We start from the raw sequence: 20602 nt of genomic DNA, 5'->3' as shown, positions 1-20602 counted from the left end.
CAGCTTCATCATGTTAAACATAAATAAAGTAAATCAACAAAAATGTAAATGCTCCAAAACCATTATAATACAACAGTGTGCAAAATGTTGCACTTACACCCAATATCTATTACATAAATATGACTCAGTGTTGGTGTTTTTACTGGGAGCAGTGGATCTCTATTCTCCCAAGTCTCTCCTTCACACACCATGGATGCTGAAGACTGTCGCTGAAGGAGCTATTATTTATATTGTTTACACTTTATTTATTCAGACTGTTTCTATCATGTCATCTTACTACAAACATTAATGTGAACTGTGTCATCACTACATGACATCTATGATTGCTGATGGAGCATGTGAGGTGGAATTTCATGTTCTCTGGCATAATATTGATCTGATAGTTGCCAAACTTAGCTCAGCTAGTATTAGCTCGTTAGCATCTCATTATCTAGCAAAGAGTTGCCAAAGAACGCCATTCAGTTAGCCTTACATCAACAGGTGTTTGTTTAGCTTATTTACTGAACCAACCGACTCACCGTTCACACTCGGCGCTCCGGTGTGGGGCGCTACGGTGACGCGCGTGTATGTGTCGTTCCCTCACGAACTGCCGTGAACTGTACGGTGACGCGCACCCACAAAGTCAGTGGAGAGAGCGGCGCTGGGGAGGACCAATCACACGTTACCAAAATAACGGCAGAGCCAATCAATTAGCAAAACGAGGTTAGAGGTGGGACGTATGGTAGACACCAACGATTGTTAACCCTTTGTGTACCATATTGAGCGGACGCCGACAGCCAGCTCAGACGGACACTTCAGCGTGAGAAATCGGGGGTGTGGCGTGAGAGCGTGTGAAGTCAGTCAAATGCGTGTGTCTCACGGCCCATGCGTGAGAGTTGGCAGCCCTGTTTTTGACCATTTCATGTATAATGTCCGATTGTTGTGGCTGCACAGGTATGTACGCCTCCTTCATTATGTGCAACAAGCTAAAGATTTAAGTTGCACAAATATACAATTATCAACACACACAGTTTTCATTGGTCAAAAATGTATTTCTGCTATTATGATTATGAACAAAGCGGTCTGTTTTATACCGGTATTAAGTTGGTTTGATATTGGACATTCACATTCGTTTGACATTCAAAAGACAACAACAAACAACAATAATAAAATAAGTTATGATAATAATAAATACTAGTACTGTTTAAAACAAATGATGATTAAGTTTGACATAATGAAAGTACATCATGGCAGAGCAGTGTTATTGGATGTCACTGTACTGTGTGAGGTGACAGGTGTTCAAAGTGACTCAGCCTACACACATGACAGAATGTACGCTTCTCAGATTTTTTGATGTTTTTATTTCAAAAACAATATAAAGGATCTTCAAAATGCAAAGTTTAAGTTTTTGAGTGTGGCATGCATGTCATGTCATTGCTTACTGTGGCAGTGAATTAATTATGTGCAAAAGCTCGCCTACGCCTCGCAGTTTGCATGTTGAGAAGCATGAGAGAGCTTGCAGACATGTTGCTGGTGGGTAAAGAGTGGCCAGCTTCATTTTTGGGCAATTTCAATAGTCACAGGTGCGTTCAGATTTTGGTGCAGTACCTCAGTCAAGCCAGCAGATGGGGTGCTTTCCCACCAACTTGTTTCCCTCATGAAAAACTGCTATAAAATTACTACACAAAACCTATTCGTGTAGTAGTGGCTGTGTAGTCACCTGTAGTAATTGTGTAGTAAATCTGTAGTTTATACACTACTCATGACACACCAGTAGAGTTTTGTAGTAAAACAGTAGTGTTTCCAGTAGTAACCAAGCAGAGTAGTGAAAGAGCTGTTAAAACACTACTGCTTCATTACACAGGCATTTAAATAGTGATTATGTAGAGATTTTACTACTTGCTTGTATAGTAAATATGTAGTCACAACACTACAGCAACACTACATATTTTAAATAGTGATCAATTAGATTTTAGTGCTTGAATATACATACTTGATGTGTATACACACAGTAGTTTTTCATGAGGCTCTGTGTGTATCTCAAGTATCATAGTGTTCAGAATAGACAATGAGAGTCTACTGTAAAATTGTTTTTTGTTTTTTATATATAGAAGCGAAGGTAATTTCTCAGGGATTTCATTTTGGGATATTCCACTGATCATTCATATACATTTACAATTCAATAAAATTAAAGGATATTTGTGATATAATACAGTAACTGAAAACACAACATTTACAAAAACAGTTGTAGCCTGGCGAAATTAAACCAGCACAGGACACAGAAATATCTTTTCTACTCGTACATACTAATTAGTAGGTAGTAGTAGTAGTATCTAGTGGTAGTTCGTAGTAGTAGTATGCAGCATGCCAGTGGGCCTTTCGGACGCAGCCCCTGCTTTTTTGCTGAGGCTGCTGCCCCCGTGACCCGGACCCAGATAAGCGGAGGACGACGAGTGCAAGTACGAGTAAAAACTTATTTAAGACAATGACTTATACAATAATTTTTTACAATTATAATGACTTATATACAGCCTGATATTTAAAACTGTAAGAACTTGCAAACACCTTGTAGGACATAAAAGTATGTAAGTGGAGATTCTACACAGGCTAAAGTAAATGTCACCAAGTAACGTTACATACTGTCTCTTGACCTCAGTATCTACATTATAAGATATTGTTTACTATTCAAAGGGAGGTGTTGTTGTTACAGTCCACTACATTTATCTTCTAGCTGCTTTCAGAAGTTTCAGAAGCAGCTTTTAAACACAAATAACACCAAGTTGTTACAGTAAGAGGCACTGTTCAAGAGTCACTAACTGTCTACTACCGTTAACGTTAGTTAACGAGCCAGTAATAAATAAGTTTTTTCATGCCTATAATTTTTAGATACTTTTTTTTACCGGTAATATGCTGCGCATTTACTTCCGTGTGATGCGTTTTAGATTGTGTTGTCGATACTTTCACTTGGGTAACGTTAAAGGAGTTTGGGTACTCCTGCCGAAGCTAGTTAACCTAGCTAATAGGGTCATTATATGAAAACGTGCCATTTCCCATTCTTAATGTTTGATTTTCAAAGTACTGTTTTAAAACTATTTATGACCCCTTTTGGATTAAATAGATCCTTACCTATCAGAAATAGGTGCTGTGCCATCTCAGGCTATCTTATTTTTTATTTTTTTCCACATTTAATCAACATGCATATGTGTGTTTTGTCAACCCTGTTACGTTACACCAATTAGTGTTTGAAAATGTTTTAAATGCATATTTACAACAAATCTGATATACTTTGAAGGATAAATCTCCCCTTGTTACACTGAGTGTGTTTGTACAGTGGGAATATTGAGGTGTTTATGTTTTATCCATGGATGAATATGCTCATTTGCAATTGACACTTTCACAGCATCTTTCTTTTTAAGAACAGAATATGGAAACAAAACAATAATACCCACATTTCATTCTGTAGATTACTGGTTTCTTTTACGTAACATATAAAATGAGTTGATTTGACATTTGTCTTTTCATTTTTTTAATTATACTAGAATATTATACAAGTAACAGGGCTGACACCTCAGTAACAGGGTTGATAACAGTTACCATACTGCTAGTTTAAGTTGCAGCTTTGGGTCTAATGGAGATAATGGGACATTCATAAACCTTTAATTCAACATGACTAATCAAAGAATATTTTGGAGACATATTTATTGAGAGGTTTTAGCATTTTTCAAAACATGAAGGATATTAAAAGGACAGTCACAATGAATTTGATCCATTGAACATGTTTGGCCTGCTTCGAAAGTTGCATCATTTCCTGGGAGTGAAATCAGCTTCCTTTTGTGAACATGCTGGTGAAAATACAAGTAAGTGTCCTCTTCTTTTTATTCGATTTTTCTTATAGTTATATAATGTTTGACAGAGGGGGACAAGCTTATTGTGTCAGCCCTGTTTTCACGAAAGGACACGTTAAAAACATAGTTGTTAAACATTTTTAATGTAATAATGTAAGCCTCTAATGAATACACATCATGTGGTCTCATGACCTTCACCACATGGCTAGTAATGGCTGCCAAGAACATTTTTCGTCAACCCTGTTACCATTCTAGCGTAACAGGGTTGACATAACAGAGTTAACAAAAGTATGGTTTTGCAAGTACATGAAAATATACTTTCCTTACCAATAGCATTTACATTATGGTTTTACAAGTTTCATCGCTAGCTGAGAGGGAAATTGAAAAAATTGTGCACTTGGTGACAAGTTTTTGAAATTTGGCATAGTGTAAGGTATGGGTATAAGGTTTTCAAAAACGAAGTTGGGATAGCCACAAATTTCAATATGGCCCTCACCGGAGATTTGGATCTGCTTCAAATTGTAAATGGCCCTCACCGGAGATTTGGATCTGCTTCAAATTGTAATGGGTTCCATGTTGGACCATGTTATACCTCTCCACCAAGTTTAACAACATGCTAAATTTCAAAAACTTGTCACCAAGTGCACAATTTTTTTTCAATTTCCCTCTCAGCTAGCGATGAAACTTGTAAAACCATGTATATCATGTAAAATCATACTTTTGTCAACCCTTTTACCATCAACCCTTTACACTAGAATGGTAACAGGGTTGACGGTAACAGGGTTGACGGTAACAGGGTTGACGAAAAATGTTCTTGGCAGCCATTACTAGCCATGTGGTGAAGGTCATGAGACCACATGGTGTGCATTCATTAGAGGCTTAAATCATGTTATTTATGTACATTAAAAATTTCGAACAAATATCTTTTTAACGTGTCCTTTTGTGGAAACGGCTGACACAATAAGCTCATCCCCCTCTGTCAAACATTATATAACTCTAAGAAAAATCATGAAAAGAAGAGGACACTTATTTGTCTTTTCACCAGCATGTTCACAAACGGAAGCTGATTTCACTCACTGATGATGCAACTTTCCGAGCAGTCCATTATCTCAGAAGGGGTGTTTTCATTAAAAGTAACAGGGTTGAAGACTACCTGGCGACCCGACTAAATTGATGTTTTTTACAACATTTTACATATATTAAGATTAAAACCCATTCATGAATAATGAAAGGACACTTGAGGCTTTATATATAAGTTTATGTTTTTATGATAGTTTGACTTTTTTGGGCCTTAATAGCTAGTAAAAGTAGAACAATGATGTTGAGCGACAGGCCATTTTTACAGTTTTTGAATGATGCTTCATACAAAAAGGTGTTTAAAACTCTTTGAAAACAAAATAAATAAAATTTTACATTGTTTTAATGTTACAAGAGATATCATGGAAAATAAATTCTAAAATGATTATAGTGTATTTATTGTTTATTGACATTTACAGCACAGTTTTGTTCGAGAGACACAAAATGGCACGTTTTCGTATAATGACCCTGCTACATCCTGCAGAACCACGCCAATCCAGATGAAATACAAACTTTTTAGGTGGTCCCTTTAACGAGCTCTGTATCACACAAGCCCTACACCTTCCCTGGTTAATGTCAACAGCTAAAAAAGTGACAAACAGCCATGAGCAATGGTGAATAGATTGCCTGGAATTTGAGAGAGATGAAGTGATAAAAATGAATGTGAAAAAAACATTTCAACTTCAGGCTCCTGAGGCAGATTTAAAAACTGCCGAAGTCAAAATCCAGGACCTGCAAAAACAATGCGAGGAGAGTGACACTGACAATAGAGAACTAGCTGTCGAAACCTTTGACCTCAACAAAAGAATCCTGGATTTGCAAATACAACGTAAGTGTGCTGTAGAGGCATTGGAAAAGGAGCTTAGCGACAGCCACGACAGTGTCGCTGCACTAAAGAAGGAGCAAAGAACAGATGACGAAACACATGCTGCTGAGGTGAAACAACTCAATGATAGTCATATCATTGAGGTGAACGACTACAAACAACAACTGGCTAGTCTAGAGGCAAAGCTTCAAGAACAAAAACAGGACTTTGCCAGTGCACTGAGAGCAGAGAGGTCAGAACAAAAGAGGATTAAAGATCAACTCATGGAGCTGAAAGAGCAAAACTGGGAATTAAAGAGGACTATCAGTCGTCAAAAGGAATTGACAGAGGAGGTATTCGACTTACGGGAGACTGTCAAAGACAAGGACAGAATAATTCAGAAGATTGAAAGGGACATGGCTGAATACATAAAGGAAAGACTTCATGTAATGAGAGACTGGTTGAAGTTAAGAAATGATAAAGCTACTGCTGAGGCTTCACTGGATGGTCTCGCAAAGAGCAATGCAGACCTCCAGTCAAAATTAACAGCCACACGCTCAATTGACACCAAACTTGCTACAGAGCATCTTCAGACTGTCCTACAAAAACTACGCTTCTCAGATTTTTTGATTTATCAAAAATTGAGCCTACAGTGCATCAAAATCTTTGACTGTAAACGGTACTGTAAACATATACATGCAAATTCTTGCTAAATAAATCTTCAATGTTCAGGAAAAAAATGAAAAAATTCTCGAGTCATCGTAGATGATGTGTGGCAAATTTCAGAATTTTATCTCAAAAACTGAATTTTTGACAGCATTTTGAATTTTGCTGTAATGTGATCAATTGGAGTCAATGTAAAAATGGCAATTTCAAACATCAGTTTTTCACTTATGGAACAAATCAATCATTGTTACAAACAAATTACCAACATCTCCATGCTGTCTAGATGCAATATGTGTATTTTTGTTTCGATAACTGAATTTTTTACAGTGGTTTGAAATCTGCTTTCTTTCTTTTTTTCTGCACGTCTGGCTTAGTCAATTTGTGAAGCTACACATGAATTGTCACTGACTAATTAGCTCCGTGAGGTAGAAATTGATTCTTAGTCTCAGAGGTTGTGAGTTCAAACCTCAGCTGATGCAAAAGGCAGATTGTGTTGCTAAATTCCTAAATGTCTTCCAATTCTTCTGCTTGTTGCTCAGAATTGCCTAAAAATGCCCGGACTCGACCCATCGCTGCGCAGCAGCGATAATTTATCTATTATAATTAGTTGCAAAAGTTTGACACATTTTTTGACTGTACCTGGACCAAAGTGGTGGACCAGCCTACCAACATTACCATCCTTAGAACTGTGCTGCTAATAAAACTTATTCAAATGTGACAAAGCAAACATTTCTCAAGTCAAGGCTGTGACAACTGGTCGTAAGTAGACAATGCCTCATTTTCAGAGATAACAAGCCACAAACTAATTTATCATCTAACTTCTGTGGCACATTACAGGATAATTATATTTTTGGTGAGCAGGTCTGTGCACATGCATGTCCTCAGGGAGCTCAGAGGTTGGTTTGCCATTACCTCTTCCTGCTGCCCTTTTAAAGTTTGAACCGACTGTAACTTGACAGCTGAAACATCACACTCATCCTTGTTGGCAAAAGATACTGAAGTGTGTTTGTGAAAGGACACATCCTGCAGTATTCTGGCCAATTAAAACAGCACCATAGGCCTGGATGCTGCTGATTGCTGCTTATGCATGTTTTTGTCCTGTCCAGCTGTAATTGCCTCCGCCCACACAGCAACACCTTGAATTACCCGATGATAATGACTCATCCTATTAGCGCTTTTCTAGAAGTTTCAGATGTCAACAGTCAAGGGCTTTACACTTCTAAAACATCCACCTTATAACTTCTTTAGTTTAGTGATGAGTCATTTTACTGTCGACATCATGGAAATATTCCAGGAGTGAAGAAGTTCAGAGATCTGCAGCATAGAGGAGAAAATACCCCATCAAAATAAACAAATAAATAAATAAAATGCATCATCTTTAAAAAGAAAAACACGTCTCTCTGATTAAATGGTTTTATTCCCTCTGGTCAATAAGAGCTTGTTAGAGGACAACAGTGCTAAAGCCGAGGCAGCAGTAACATAGATATGAGACATTTTTATGGCCACGATTCATACAAATATACATACCATAATCACATTAGTAAAGAGAGATGACTAACTTCATTTAATGCTGTTCCCAGTGTCACACAGGAGACACTTTTTGCTTGACGACAACTAATGAGATTGTCAGCGTTTACATTCTGTGTTCAGTTCCCTGTTAGCCCTTTAAAGCTTCAACAGAAAAATATACCTTGGATAAAGAACTCTTTAAAAATGATAAGTGCTGCTATCGACCTGATATTATCTCAAAACTGAACAGAAAAATAAAGGTCTAAAAATAAACTGGTTTCTTATTAGATTGAGTCAACAGCAGGTTTGCACTTTTTAAAGGGGTCTGTCTCTAGGTCCGTCTCTAGGTCCGTGCATTCTTTGGCCTCAGATATTTGGCTCTTTACTCCTTCAGCCAGGTGAGCAGCTGCGGTGTGTAATAGGTGATGATGATGTCAGCACCTGCATCACAGAGTGTGGAAACACTATTACCATCAAGTCTGATGACATCGAGAGCTGAACTGACACAGATCTATGTTACAGCAACATTCATATTTTGAACTTTAATACATATACAAGTATACACAGACAATTACATTCAATGTGCAAATGTGAACCAAGACAAACACGCTAATTCATTTTTTTTGAGGAAATAATGAACACACACAGTACGTGTACGCTCACTGAGGGCTTCAGTGTGCTTCTAAGGCAGTGCTTGTTGGATTGTCTAATGCTTGATTGATGATTGACGCGTCTGTGAGCGTGTGTGGGTGAGAAATCATGCTGTAGATGTGACTTTTCTATACGCTGCCTCATGCAGTTTGGGAGAATATCAGTTTGTCGTGAGGAGAAACCTGCAAGGAGTATAAAAGATCCGAACTTTTCTGCGTCAGCTCATGTCCATGCTGAAAGCAGAGCTGAGGCTTAAAGGGAAATTACGGTTTATTTCAACCTGTCTCCTATCATCCTAAATTTGTTTCAAGTGACTAGTGACATAAAAATAATAGTTAGCATGTTAGCCGTTAGCCTAGATACAGCCGGGGCGCTTAGTAGCATCAGACCTGTTAAAACGTAAGTGAACGGGCATACTTCAGGTGCAAAGTTAGTCCACTAAACAAGCTTTTTTTTTTCCACAAAGGCCGCATCATATCATTAGGATAAATGTCAGAGAACATATAGAAAACGACATGTAAACGTGTTGTCTTACCTTAACGGTGTGCTGCCATGTTTGTTTACCATTTAGCTCTGCTTTCCAAAGCGCGGCCGAAATATCGCGAGAACAAGCAGCGATCTCATACCGTGCCTGAAATCTCGCGAGCTCTAGATAAAGCCCAGCTGGATACTACTCCAGGTGGAGGTGTCTCGTCCTCGGTCACATCCAGACCTTGAAAATAAGGCTGCAACCGGTCCCATTCCTTGCAACAGAGGCATTCCTCTTCTGTGGGCACTGGGGCACAGCATTCACAGGTACACCACCAATCTCCAGAGCTACGCAGCCTTGCAGCAGCCATTCCTCCTCTCTCGTCCTCTACCTGTTGCGCCTCTCTCTCTCTCCTCCTCCGTTCTTCAATTTCACGAAGCTCTTCGTCAGTGTATTCTGGCTCAAATAAATAAGGGCGGCCATCAAACTCTGCAAAATCAAATTCCTCCTCCACAAAGTCGAAGTCTGGCAAAAAGTCAGCCATTATTCTATAAATCTTTCATAAAATAAATGAATGAACTTTTCAGGCTACTGTCCGGTTCTGCCTTCCAGCTGTTGCTGCTTGTTCTCGCGAGATTTCAGGCACGGTATGAGATCGCTGCTTGTTCTCGCGATATTTCGGCCGTGCTTTGGAAAGCAGAGCTAAATGGTAAACAAACATGGCAGCACACCGTTAAGGTAAGACAACACGTTTACATGTCGTTTTCTGTATGTTCTCTGACATTTATCCTAACGATATGAGGCGGTCTTTGTGGAAAAAAAGCTTGTTTAGTGGACTAACTTTGCACTTGAAGGTTGCCCGTTCACTTACGTTTTAACCGATGCTACTATGCGCCCCGGCTGTATCTAGGCTAATGGCTAACATGCTAACTATTATTTTTATGTCACTAGTCACTTGAAACAAATTTAGGACGATAGGAGACAGGGTGAAATAAACCGAAATTTCCCTTTAAAGAGGCCCGATGCCTACTTCAGATTGTATGTGTCTGGACATGGTTCTCAACATGGAGGTGGTGGAGCCAGCGGCTAGCAGCTAACGATGCTAACTCCATAAACAGCGCTAAATAATGGCAACAGTGTTGACAGAGCTAATGTTGCTAACCACAGGGGAACCAGAGCGTGAGTGCTAAGTTTATGCAACAACGCTGTCTCGAAATCAGCTGTAACCGCAGTATGAGCTCAGTGCAAATCGGCAGTGATGAGCTAGCCAGTTGGACGCACTCATGTACTAACATGCAAGGACAGCCGGACCAGCTTACCACAACAAACCACAGAGAAGCTCGGCTTACAACACACACACAGAGGGAGCATGACTTCAGTCTCTGCTCAGGACACCATTACTCCACTATATCTCTACATAGCAGACAGTGGTTTGCTGCTGTATTAATGCTCTGAATGTCACAAACAGAACATTTAAGGCTACTTTCAGACTTCGGGGAAATTACATTGTTTCTCAAATCAGATCTTTTAGACTATGTAGCTACACTGGTGACACAGCTTTCTGACAAAGACGCATGAGAAATGGAGGTCCATCATTTCACTCTGAAACCTTAGACTGACTAAACCTATAACAGCAGTTACACCTGAAAACAAAACCTGTTTTTTTTTAATTAATACAGTCTCTCTTTCTGAGTGATAAAAATACTGGCTCAGTGTGGAGGGAGGGCCAAAGATACATTAACAAATTTAGCCAATGTAGTATGTACACGGTCTTTGTTTAGGGGGTCTGAGCGTCGTGTCACATAAAGTCCTCTCCTCTCACCTGCCCTGCGGAATGCAGTCATGGCCTCCATCACAGCAGCTCGCAGGTCAAACGCTCCGGCCTGCGCTCCGTGCCACATCATGGCAAACTCCCCCGACACGTTGTACACCGCCAGGGGGTGAGTGGGGAACTGAAGAGGCACATGAGGAAAAGTAAAGATTAATCACAATGTGGACACTTCCTCCAAAAGGCACACTGATATATCAAAATATTTTAAAGGAAATCTCTGACATTTTTGTACAGTAAATATGCTTCTGGGATTTCTCCGAAATACAATGATTCAATGATTCAGTTACACACCTTGTCCTTGACTTCTCTCACGATGTCCAGATAAGGCAGACCTGGTTTCACCATCAGCATATCAGCTCCTTCTCTCACATCTCGATCCTGCAGCACAGAACAATGGTGAGATCTCCTGCGACTGCTTCATCATAACACCTGTAAACCAAATGTACACACACACACACAAATCAACTTACCACAGCCCGAATGGCGAGTCCTCTCGCTCCAGGAGGCAGCTGGTAGCAGCGTCTGTCCCCAAACGCAGGTTTGGACTGAGCAGCATCTCTGTACATTAAAACAGCAGAAAGTTTGTTCTCACTTCAAAGTGCTATTTCACTTGTCTGTTTAAACCTCATCCTAAAGTGCATGCTTACCTGAAAGGTCCATAATAACAAGAGGCAAACTTTGCACTGTAGCTCAGCACTGAAGCCTGGAGGAGAGCAAAGAGAAGAAAATGCTAAAAACTGCTTTTCTGAAACATCTTGTCGCGTCCTTTATGATTTTCTTTCTGTCAACAAACCCCATGAAAAGACCAAACCAACGAGGAATTGAATCTGCTAACAAGTACTGTGTGTATCCAACCCTGTTATCTTATTCCTCTGTGCCACAGAGCTCTGTTTTCGTCCGAAAACTATTAACAATACATTAGTGATCCACACAGTATAACTGGGTGACATGTTCCTTCATTACCATTTCAAGTCAATGCCTCAAACACCATCCTGCTGCTGTAAATATCCACCAGAGGACCAAATATGAATTAATCTGCGGTTGAAAATAGTCCAACAAATGCACTTTTTCCTCCAAGCAAAGAAGCATTTGCTTTCAGCAACTTTTTTTACCCTAACTGGATGACAGTGAGCTGCTTTTTATGACTGTACCTGACCAGTGCCCAAAGTAGAAGGATGCTGTAAAACATTGTGCCTTTCATGTTATTACTCACTGTATAAATCACATGCACCATCGTATGCTGCTGCGCTGCTGATATATTCCTGTTTGAGTTCGTGTTTGCTGCACACAGTATGGGAATATTATGGCTGGGTATCACCACTGATTTCCTGAACTGATTCGATTTCCATTCACATGGTCCCGACTCGATTCGATTTTCGGTTCGATATCGATTCGATTGGGGGTATTTCCATTACAATACCAGGAATAAAACTGAATGTTAACTATTAACTAAATGTTTCTAGAGCAGCACCAGTAATATCAAAACAGCAAAGTCACAATATAAACTCAATAAACAAATCTAAAATGTCAATAAAATATATCATTCCTGAAATCACAATACTGAATACGTTTTGGTCTTTTGATGAGATTTATTGACTTTAAAGAAAAATAGAGAATAAAGTGAACTTTTGTAAAACTTCCTTTGAGGTTATGATTGATTTTACTTTGCACATCTATCTTTCTTCAAACTGCAGGGATTTTCATTCCTTTACCTTGTTCCCCAAACCATTGGATATCAGGGCTTGTTTGATGGCTCTGACTCTTCCATCCATCATATCAGAGGGAGCGATGATGTGACAGCCTGCAGAGCAACACCAAGACAACATGATTGGGAATGCAACAACACATTGTCATTACTGGATGACAAAACCTATGTCAGTTTAGTTGGTTTTAAATTAGTGAACTTTGAAATATGTGGTCTCAAAATAAAGATTTTTTTTAAATTGATCTTTTACTGTAGAATGTAACTCTGCCTAATTGTGAAACTTGCCCAAACTCTCAGAATGCAAACGACATGGCTGCCCTGGCTCTGTGAGGCTGTTCGTGAAAACAACTTTCAAATGCCAATACAATTAAACCAGCATATTTTCCTTCTTAATATCCAATTTATTACAGAAAGAATGTTTGAAAAGCTTGTTTTCCACTTGCATTTGCACAACGTTTGTAAGGAAACATGACAGATGTAGACCTCTCAGCATCTCTACAACTGAAACAGGTGAAAATATGATGATAAAGGCTCAATAAATAAATAAATAAATGAACACACTGATGCATCCCTGACTTTCATAGATCATTCAAATCAAGTACAGAGGCTCACTGAGAGGTTGTTTGTTTTCTAAAGTGGAAAAACTTTAAAAAACGGGAAACAGGATTTACCAGCTCGGGCATAGGCCAGCGCCACTTCCGCCAAACGCAGGCAGCTGGCGTCATTGTTCAGAGTACCGTCATCGTTCAGAATACCTGTGGGAATAAAATTGAAAAAACAAAACAAAATGCTAGTAATAAAATCCAAACATGGGCACGATCTCTTTATGCTGCTGTTTAGGTTAAATGAAGAGAGGACACTGACCACAGTGTCCATGTGATGTGTAGGGACACAAGCAGACATCGCACGCCACCAGCAGCTCCGGGAACAGAGATCGGATCTTCTTCACTGCCAGTACAGCCGGCGTGTCGTCTGTGTCGGCACCAGAACCTCTGTCGTCCTAACACGAAAGGTTTGCCACTCAGAACATTTCATTCAACAACTGTGGGCATTAATCTGATGCTGCAACTGTTTCCACTCTTCTGCCTTTAAAGGGACAGTTCACCCCCAAATCAAAAGTAAATATTATTCCTCTTACCTGTAGTGCTATTTATCAATCTAGATTGTTTTGGTGTGATTTGCTGAGTGCTGGAGATATTGGCCGTAGAGATGTCTGCCTTCTCTCCAATATAATGGAACTAGAAATTCATGACCTAGTTACTCACTTTAATCCACAGGCCTTTTTGTGAACAGTTTCATGCAGGTACTATTTCCTTTCTACTGAACAACACCCACCGACCACATCACTACTGCTAGCTCACCTAGCACCACTGAGCTAGCTAACGTTACAGCTCAACCCAGGAGGAGGCCATAATGCTTAAATCTTGCGCTGCTAGAACACAAGCCTCTTATCCATGAGTAGATGCATACTTCCTTCTGCGCAGTGATACAGTTGATGAGTGTAGTTCAGTAGAAAGAAAACAGTTCCTAGAAAAGAGACACTTTGAGCACCACAATCCGAGTGCCATCTAGTTCCATCATATTTGAGATAAAGCAACCATCTCTACGGCTAATATCCAACACTCAGCACATCACACCAAAACAATTAAGACTGATAAAAAGCATTACGGTAAGAGGAAAAATATTTATTTTTGATTTGGGGGTGAGTTGTCCCTTTGTCGTGTCTTTTTCCCCCTCTTTTGGTCTTACATACCTTTTCTATTTTTGCAGGGACACCAAAAATCAGCACACACTTCAAACCGTTCTCCACAAGCGGCCGCAACATTCCCTCCAGCTTGTTCACCCCATATCTATGGATGGGAAAACATGCAACACAAACACAAAAGGGCCTTTCACACAATGCCTGAAATTGCAATAACAATGATCACCCTTATCAAGTTTTATTAAAAAAAAAAATAGAAACTAGATATCTTTACAAATATTGGCAAAACATTTCACTTTTCAAACAGGAACTACAACAACTGAGTGCAGTTCAGTCCATGTGTCTTGTAATTCAGAAGAACATGAAATGTAAGAGCCAGTTTGCATTTTGGTTTTGTGGTGGGCAATAGAGGTCTAACGGATTCTCTTCTTATCTTAGTCCAGGTCCAGTGTTTGGCTCTGGGTCCACCCTGCCTGACTGCTTTTATCTGAAGACAACACCCTCAGTGGGTGCACAGCTGCAGGTCATGCAGTTTTTGTTTAAATGGACACTTGAATCCCCCCAGTCAACACAGGGCAATTAAAACTGTGTTTTTGCAATTGCTCAGAGAAAAACAGGTGCTTTAATGTTAATGGTTCACAGTTATGGAATGAGTGTGATAGGATTTGTTACGATGACTCTTACCTGGCCTGACCCGGCAGGCTGCCAATGGGCTCCACTGCATCTGCACTGTCTCTGTGGGAAAGAGGGACAAAGAACAAAGATTGAGACCAAGTCTATTTTAGCTTAAAGTCAAAAATATTGTACTACACTTGACTCCTCGTGATGAAAACACCGAATTATTGGAGTCCAAAGTCACTTCATAGTTGCCGACCCCTGATCTCTGTCACATCAAGGAGTCAGTATCCTGTACTTATATTTTTTGCCCTTCCATGTGATTTAAATCTCACTTACGTGATGAAGATGGGGTAGATGAGATTGTCAGGTCTTAAATCAGTGGCACAGGTCTGCCAGTATCTTAGTGTTGGGTGGAAGTAGCCGCTGTGGAGGATGGACTCCGCTGGTGTCTGCATCTTTACCCTGAGACAGAGAGACCATTAGTGATAGAAGACAGAGCGTGACACAGGGAGGAGGTCAGGTTCTGGTTGGACTTGAGTCAGAAAAGCGCTCTCACACTTCTGTGCTTTATCTCAGCTCAGTCACCAGTAAAACTGACCAGGCATGCGTGATGCTGCTTCTCTAAACAGCAGCTTGGCTCTGTCTCACTGCAGAGAGAGCAGGCTGCAGGCTTTCAAATGGACTTCTCGTAGGGGGCATAAAGATAAGCAGTAACCACAAACAGCATTTATTCCGTGTTGTAATTATAGAAACTGTAATGCTTACATGATCTGATCTTACTCTTGCTGTATTAATGTACCTTCCACTACCTTCTGACCTCGGATATGAAGCACTGTGGCAGAAGGAAATGCCAAACTGCACCTTAAACATGTCAAGCCATTTCTGTGAGCTCTATAGCTTGACACACACTACTAGTGGCCGCTGTGGCTGCCTTTTAACAGGCACACGTGTGTTTTTTTGACAGTTCGTGTGCCATTAAACTAAAGGAGAGGCTAAGTTGCTATTATAACATGTCATTGTCACCTTGGCTGGGAAAACACCTTCATACTAACTATAAAATGTACAGAGACTGTTAAAGCCACGACCCACGGCGACTAACGACTCATATCTGTGATATTACAATCCGAAAATATCTATAAATACCGCATAACTGCTACATGAACACAGTATACTTACCTGTGAGTACGAGAGTCTGCTACTTCTCCACACTTCAGTCAACTACCAGTGTTTCTTCTTCGGTTGAATCCGACGGTTCGCGGGCGACGTGCGGCGACGTGATGGCGCACTACCGCCACCTACTGGCTGGAGGCTTTCTTACAATAAGCTAGCTGTAAAGCAGGGATACTCAACTTGCTTAGCCTTGGGGCCACTTTTGCAAAATGATAGGAGGCCAAGGGCCATTTAATAAACAAACATTAATAATATTTATCATTTGAAATTAATAAATGAGGCAAATTCAGTCTCAGCAGCCACAAACAGGTCAGCAGGGGCAATTCTAAGATTTTAAGATATTTGAGGCTCAGGCTGGACCCCGGATCCTCCCCTGGTACTTTTTTTTGATAAGCAAGCTCTATTTTTAATAGGTTTTAATGTACTGTGGCACCTTATTTACATTAAAAAATAAATAAATAAATAAAATAAAAAATCTCAGTATGAAGGTGGCACAGTGGTGTGGTGGTTAGCACTGTCGCCCTTCTGTGTGGAGTTTGCATGTTCTCCCTGTGTCAGCGTGGGTTCTCTCCGGGCACTCCGGCTTCCTCCCACAGTCCAAAGACATGCAGGTTAATTGATAACTCTAAATTGTCCGTAGGTGTGAATGTGAGTGTGAATGGTTGTTAGTCTCTATGTGTCAGCCCTGCGATAGTCTGGCGACCTGTCCAGGGTGTACCCTGCCTCTTGCCCGATGTCAGCTGGGATAGGCTCCAGCCCCCCCGCGACCCTCAAGAGGATGAAGCGGTTAGAAGATGAATGAATGAATCTCAGTATGAATCAATTTCAAAATTCAAAGTTTAGTATCACTGATATAAAGACACCACCCAAATGAAAATTATTGTGTTTTTATTACATCAACATATAACAGAAATCATAGGGTTGGGTGATTATAACAGGTGGAATTTTCCAGAAAACAAACCGGAAACAAAAATGGCAGAAGATTTGCTCAGATGAGGTAAAACACCTTAGTTTAATATTATCAAAAATGTGCATAGTGGAAAAGAGTGAATGTTTTTCTTAGACTGAAAGCTGTACAGAAATCACTATACAATTGGCTCACGCGAGACTTATTTCTTTCTGCCCCTCTTCATACACTTCACCAAAAGCGTCATTCTAACTCCATAATATTTGAGTTCATATGGAAAAATAAAACTCTTTCCTATGAAAATCACACTTAGTTAGGGATTATGATAACGGGGGTTCAAGAGATTTGAATCTGTAGATGTGGCTTTTAGAATCAAATGGTTAAAAGAATGCGTTTCTCACCCTCAATCTATGTGAACAAATTACTTAACAAGGTTAGAGGGTTCGAATTCTTGCTTAAATGTGATTTTGAGTTGTCTAAAATTCCCGTAAAGCTTCCTTCATATAAAATCAGTTTTAAAACTGATTGGTAAAACAAGGGTTTAACATTTGTATGTAAGTTCAGATGGAAACTTGTTATCCTTTGGAGATTTTTCCAGAAAGTTTGACATTGCTGTTTCAACAAAAGGGTGTGACCAAATCTGAAAAGTAGGCTGTGATACAAAGCAGCATGCAGTTTTCTCGCACCTTTCTTGCCCTCTCTAAAAGTTGGTGACATTAATTTGATGGGGAAAGAATGTAATAACAGAATGATCAAACAAAAAAAACTTAGTGGACTTCAACTCGTGCTCTGTACAGGATAATATGGAGGTCCCTTCAAAGAAAGCGTCCTTAATTTCACTTATCATGTCCTGTTTTTAAAAACGCTATTTCGGCCACCGTACAATCCGGGTTTAGTCTTCTCGCGATAATTCACAGAAGGCGACGAGAAGAAAAAAAAGGCAGCGATGCTAACCGTCTGTTAGCTTTGTGTACTGACAGTTTCGCATCCAGTTAGATGGAGGAGAAAACGCCTGAGTGTTATTAAGGTAAATTGATGTGTAGTTACATTAAAATACATTTTATATAAGCATATACGTGCGTTGTGCTGGTATTTAGACGGTCTGTATCATCTCTGAGTGTCTGTGGTTAGCTAACATTGTACTGCTCGCATCGGCTACAGTCTGTATCATCGATGTAACTGCAGCTTGACTTGCTCTGTAACGTTAATATTATACTACGTGTCAATTTAAACTGTCTACCAGTATCAGCCGGTGTGTAGCTGAGGTTAAGCAGTCTGAATATTGAGCTGACAGTGTGATAAAATTATAGATAGCTGGAATCACTGCCTATCTTTACCAACGTTAGCTGTTTACTGATTTAGTGAGATGTGATTTGGGCCCTGACTACTCTACGTTACAGTGAGTGTGTGGGTGTGTGTCTAGTTGATTTCTCCATCGGCTCTGTCAGATGGAGCACCCTGTACCCTCTTTTCTGATATTGTGCTTTCTTTATCATACATTAGGAGGGGTTTCCAGACACTGGGAGCACTTCCTGTAGTCACCTCCACAACCATCCACCTCAGGGTGGATTTGAAGATGTAGCAAAAAGTGAAGTGGTTTATCTCTGCAGTACGTCACCATTTCTGCCAGTGCCCAGGCGTAATTGGTGACCTCTTATCTCCACCCTTTGCCAGCTAACTGTGGAGCACTTTGGCCCCATACCAGGGCTGCCTAGTGCGTGACTCGGCCATCCTCAGTCAGTCCGTCCCTGGTTGAAGACCCTGCAGTCCTCAGCTATGCTGTTCTCCCTGAGGGAACTGGTCCAGTGGCTGGGCTTTGCAACCTTTGAACTCTTCCTCCACCTGCTAGCTTTGCTGGTCTTCAGCATGCTGGTGGCTCTGCGAGCTGACATGTTCACCCCCACGCTGAGCTGGTGGCTGGTGTTCGTCCCGCTGTTCGCTGCTGACGGCCTCAGCACCTACTTCACGGCCATCGTGTCCATCCGTCTTTACCAGGAGAATGAGAAGCGCCTGGCAGTGCTGCGGCTCCTCTGGGTGCTGACGGTGCTCAGCCTGAAGCTGGTGTGCGAGGTGCTGCTGTGCCAGAAGCTGGCGGAGCAGGAGCAAGCCAGAGACCTGTGGTATGGCCTCATCGTCTCCCCGCTGTTCATCCTGCTGCAGCTGCTGATGATACGAGCGTGCCGCGTCAACTGAGGAGAGGCAGTTTGTGGTTGTGCTTTCACATCACCGAGAACACAGGAACAGAGAGCAATCTTCATCTGCCATAAGAGATTTAAAACATAACAATGGTGTCATTTTTCTTTTGGCTCTTTGCTACTTTTTTAAACAAGGAAAAATAGCCCTGACAGTTTTTCATAGACATGCTCCCAGGTCCAGAGTAGAATTTCTATACATTGATGTTTCTAATAGCTTCAAAATTAACAGAATTCATTGCTTGCTTAAGTTATAATGCAGTATTTCTCTTCCCAAAAGCCTGGAGGCTCTTACAGCAGCACCATGGTTTTGGAATGAGAACAGGGTGACCACATACTTATAGCAGTGTAGTGTGAACATACTTTATGGCACCCATTGTTATAGTAAACCTTAAGTTAATTCTGAAGACCAAATGGAAGTAATTGTAACTAGATAATGAATTCATTGTTTGTCCTGGTAGTCCCGAGCCCCCTTTTCATCAGCTTGGATTATGGCTGTAAGTTTTATATACTGGTACTTTTAGGAATAAAGAGTCAGATAAGTATATGTGCATTTGGGACAAGGAGTGCCTTTACATTGTGCAATCAATGGCAGAGAACGAGCCATGAGGAAAATGTATACCAGAGTTGTGTTTTAACGCACATGTACACGCAACACATGTAAATGTTATAAACAGGTGAAACTGAAAAGCTGTAATGTCCCAGGCACCTTTTAGGGGCAACAGAGCTCAAGGAGCTGCTGCAGTGCTGTTGCTTTTTCCCGGAGAAAAAGACATTGCTTGCCCACAGGATTTGATTTATTATCATGTGTCTCACTTTGTTGCCTGTTGCAGGGAGTGTTGCTCACACAGCCCCCCCCCTCCCCCTGAAGAACTGAATGTGATTTCCACAAGCAGTCCGTTGTGTGCACACGTCTTCCCTGAATATCGCTGTTTATTTGTACAATATGTGATGTATTTGATCTGAGTTTGATCCTTCCTTATGTATGTGCTGCATGTATTTATGGACTCATTTTAAGGTAATTCCAGATGTGAAATTCTGTGTATTATGTATATGTTGATTTTTGGAAAGAAATTCACCTTATTTATATTATGTTGTTGTATGGCACCCTTATTGTCATCTGTATATACGTGTAAATAAACCATCAACATTTATCTAATGTCGTCTAATGAATGTTGAAGTCTGGTAGTGGGTGTGAGCAGAGATATATCTAGTGTGTCACTGGACCTTGGTCCCCCTGGCCACAAGGTGGTGCTACTGGCCTTTTAAATGGGCGTGTACACCGCGCAAAGAACCATACAGATTTTTTTTTTTTTAATTTTAATTTTAACCTGTCTTGCTTATGTAATATGACAGATTAAAATAGTCAAAAATATAATAAAAAAAACAGACCGAAGGAAATAATATAACAAGACCAATAACTGTAATAATAATAATAAAAATAAAAAATAAGCGAAAAAAAAGCGTACCTGTGAT

At 40.4% G+C, this 20602-nt stretch overlaps 2 protein-coding genes across 2 annotated transcripts; one reads left to right on the top strand and one right to left on the bottom strand.

Moving 5' to 3' along the window:
* Positions 1 to 7771: 7771 nt before the first annotated feature.
* alad (aminolevulinate dehydratase) lies at positions 7772 to 16132 on the bottom strand. The gene is made up of 12 exons (XM_050053140.1): positions 16034 to 16132; positions 15194 to 15319; positions 14924 to 14974; positions 14291 to 14387; positions 13402 to 13537; positions 13209 to 13292; positions 12545 to 12633; positions 11480 to 11535; positions 11303 to 11390; positions 11124 to 11210; positions 10824 to 10953; positions 7772 to 8322 (listed from the first exon to the last, which is right to left on the bottom strand). The coding sequence occupies exons 2-12, from the start codon at positions 15310 to 15312 to the stop codon at positions 8264 to 8266; spliced, it is 996 nt and encodes a 331-aa protein (XP_049909097.1). The 5' UTR covers positions 15313 to 15319; positions 16034 to 16132; the 3' UTR covers positions 7772 to 8263.
* Positions 16133 to 17829: 1697 nt separating this feature from the next.
* On the top strand, positions 17830 to 20280 carry tmem203 (transmembrane protein 203). The gene is made up of 2 exons (XM_050053141.1): positions 17830 to 17961; positions 18438 to 20280. Exon 2 carries the CDS (start codon positions 18711 to 18713, stop codon positions 19125 to 19127), a length of 417 nt encoding a protein of 138 aa, XP_049909098.1. The 5' UTR covers positions 17830 to 17961; positions 18438 to 18710; the 3' UTR covers positions 19128 to 20280.
* Positions 20281 to 20602: the final 322 nt, after the last annotated feature.

This window comes from Epinephelus moara, chromosome 9 (assembly GCF_006386435.1).
Source record: "Epinephelus moara isolate mb chromosome 9, YSFRI_EMoa_1.0, whole genome shotgun sequence".
NCBI classification, from domain to species: Eukaryota; Metazoa; Chordata; class Actinopteri; order Perciformes; family Serranidae; genus Epinephelus; species Epinephelus moara.
The sequence above is the reverse complement of the archived record's forward strand: the minus strand, read 5'-3'. Positions and strand labels throughout refer to the sequence as shown.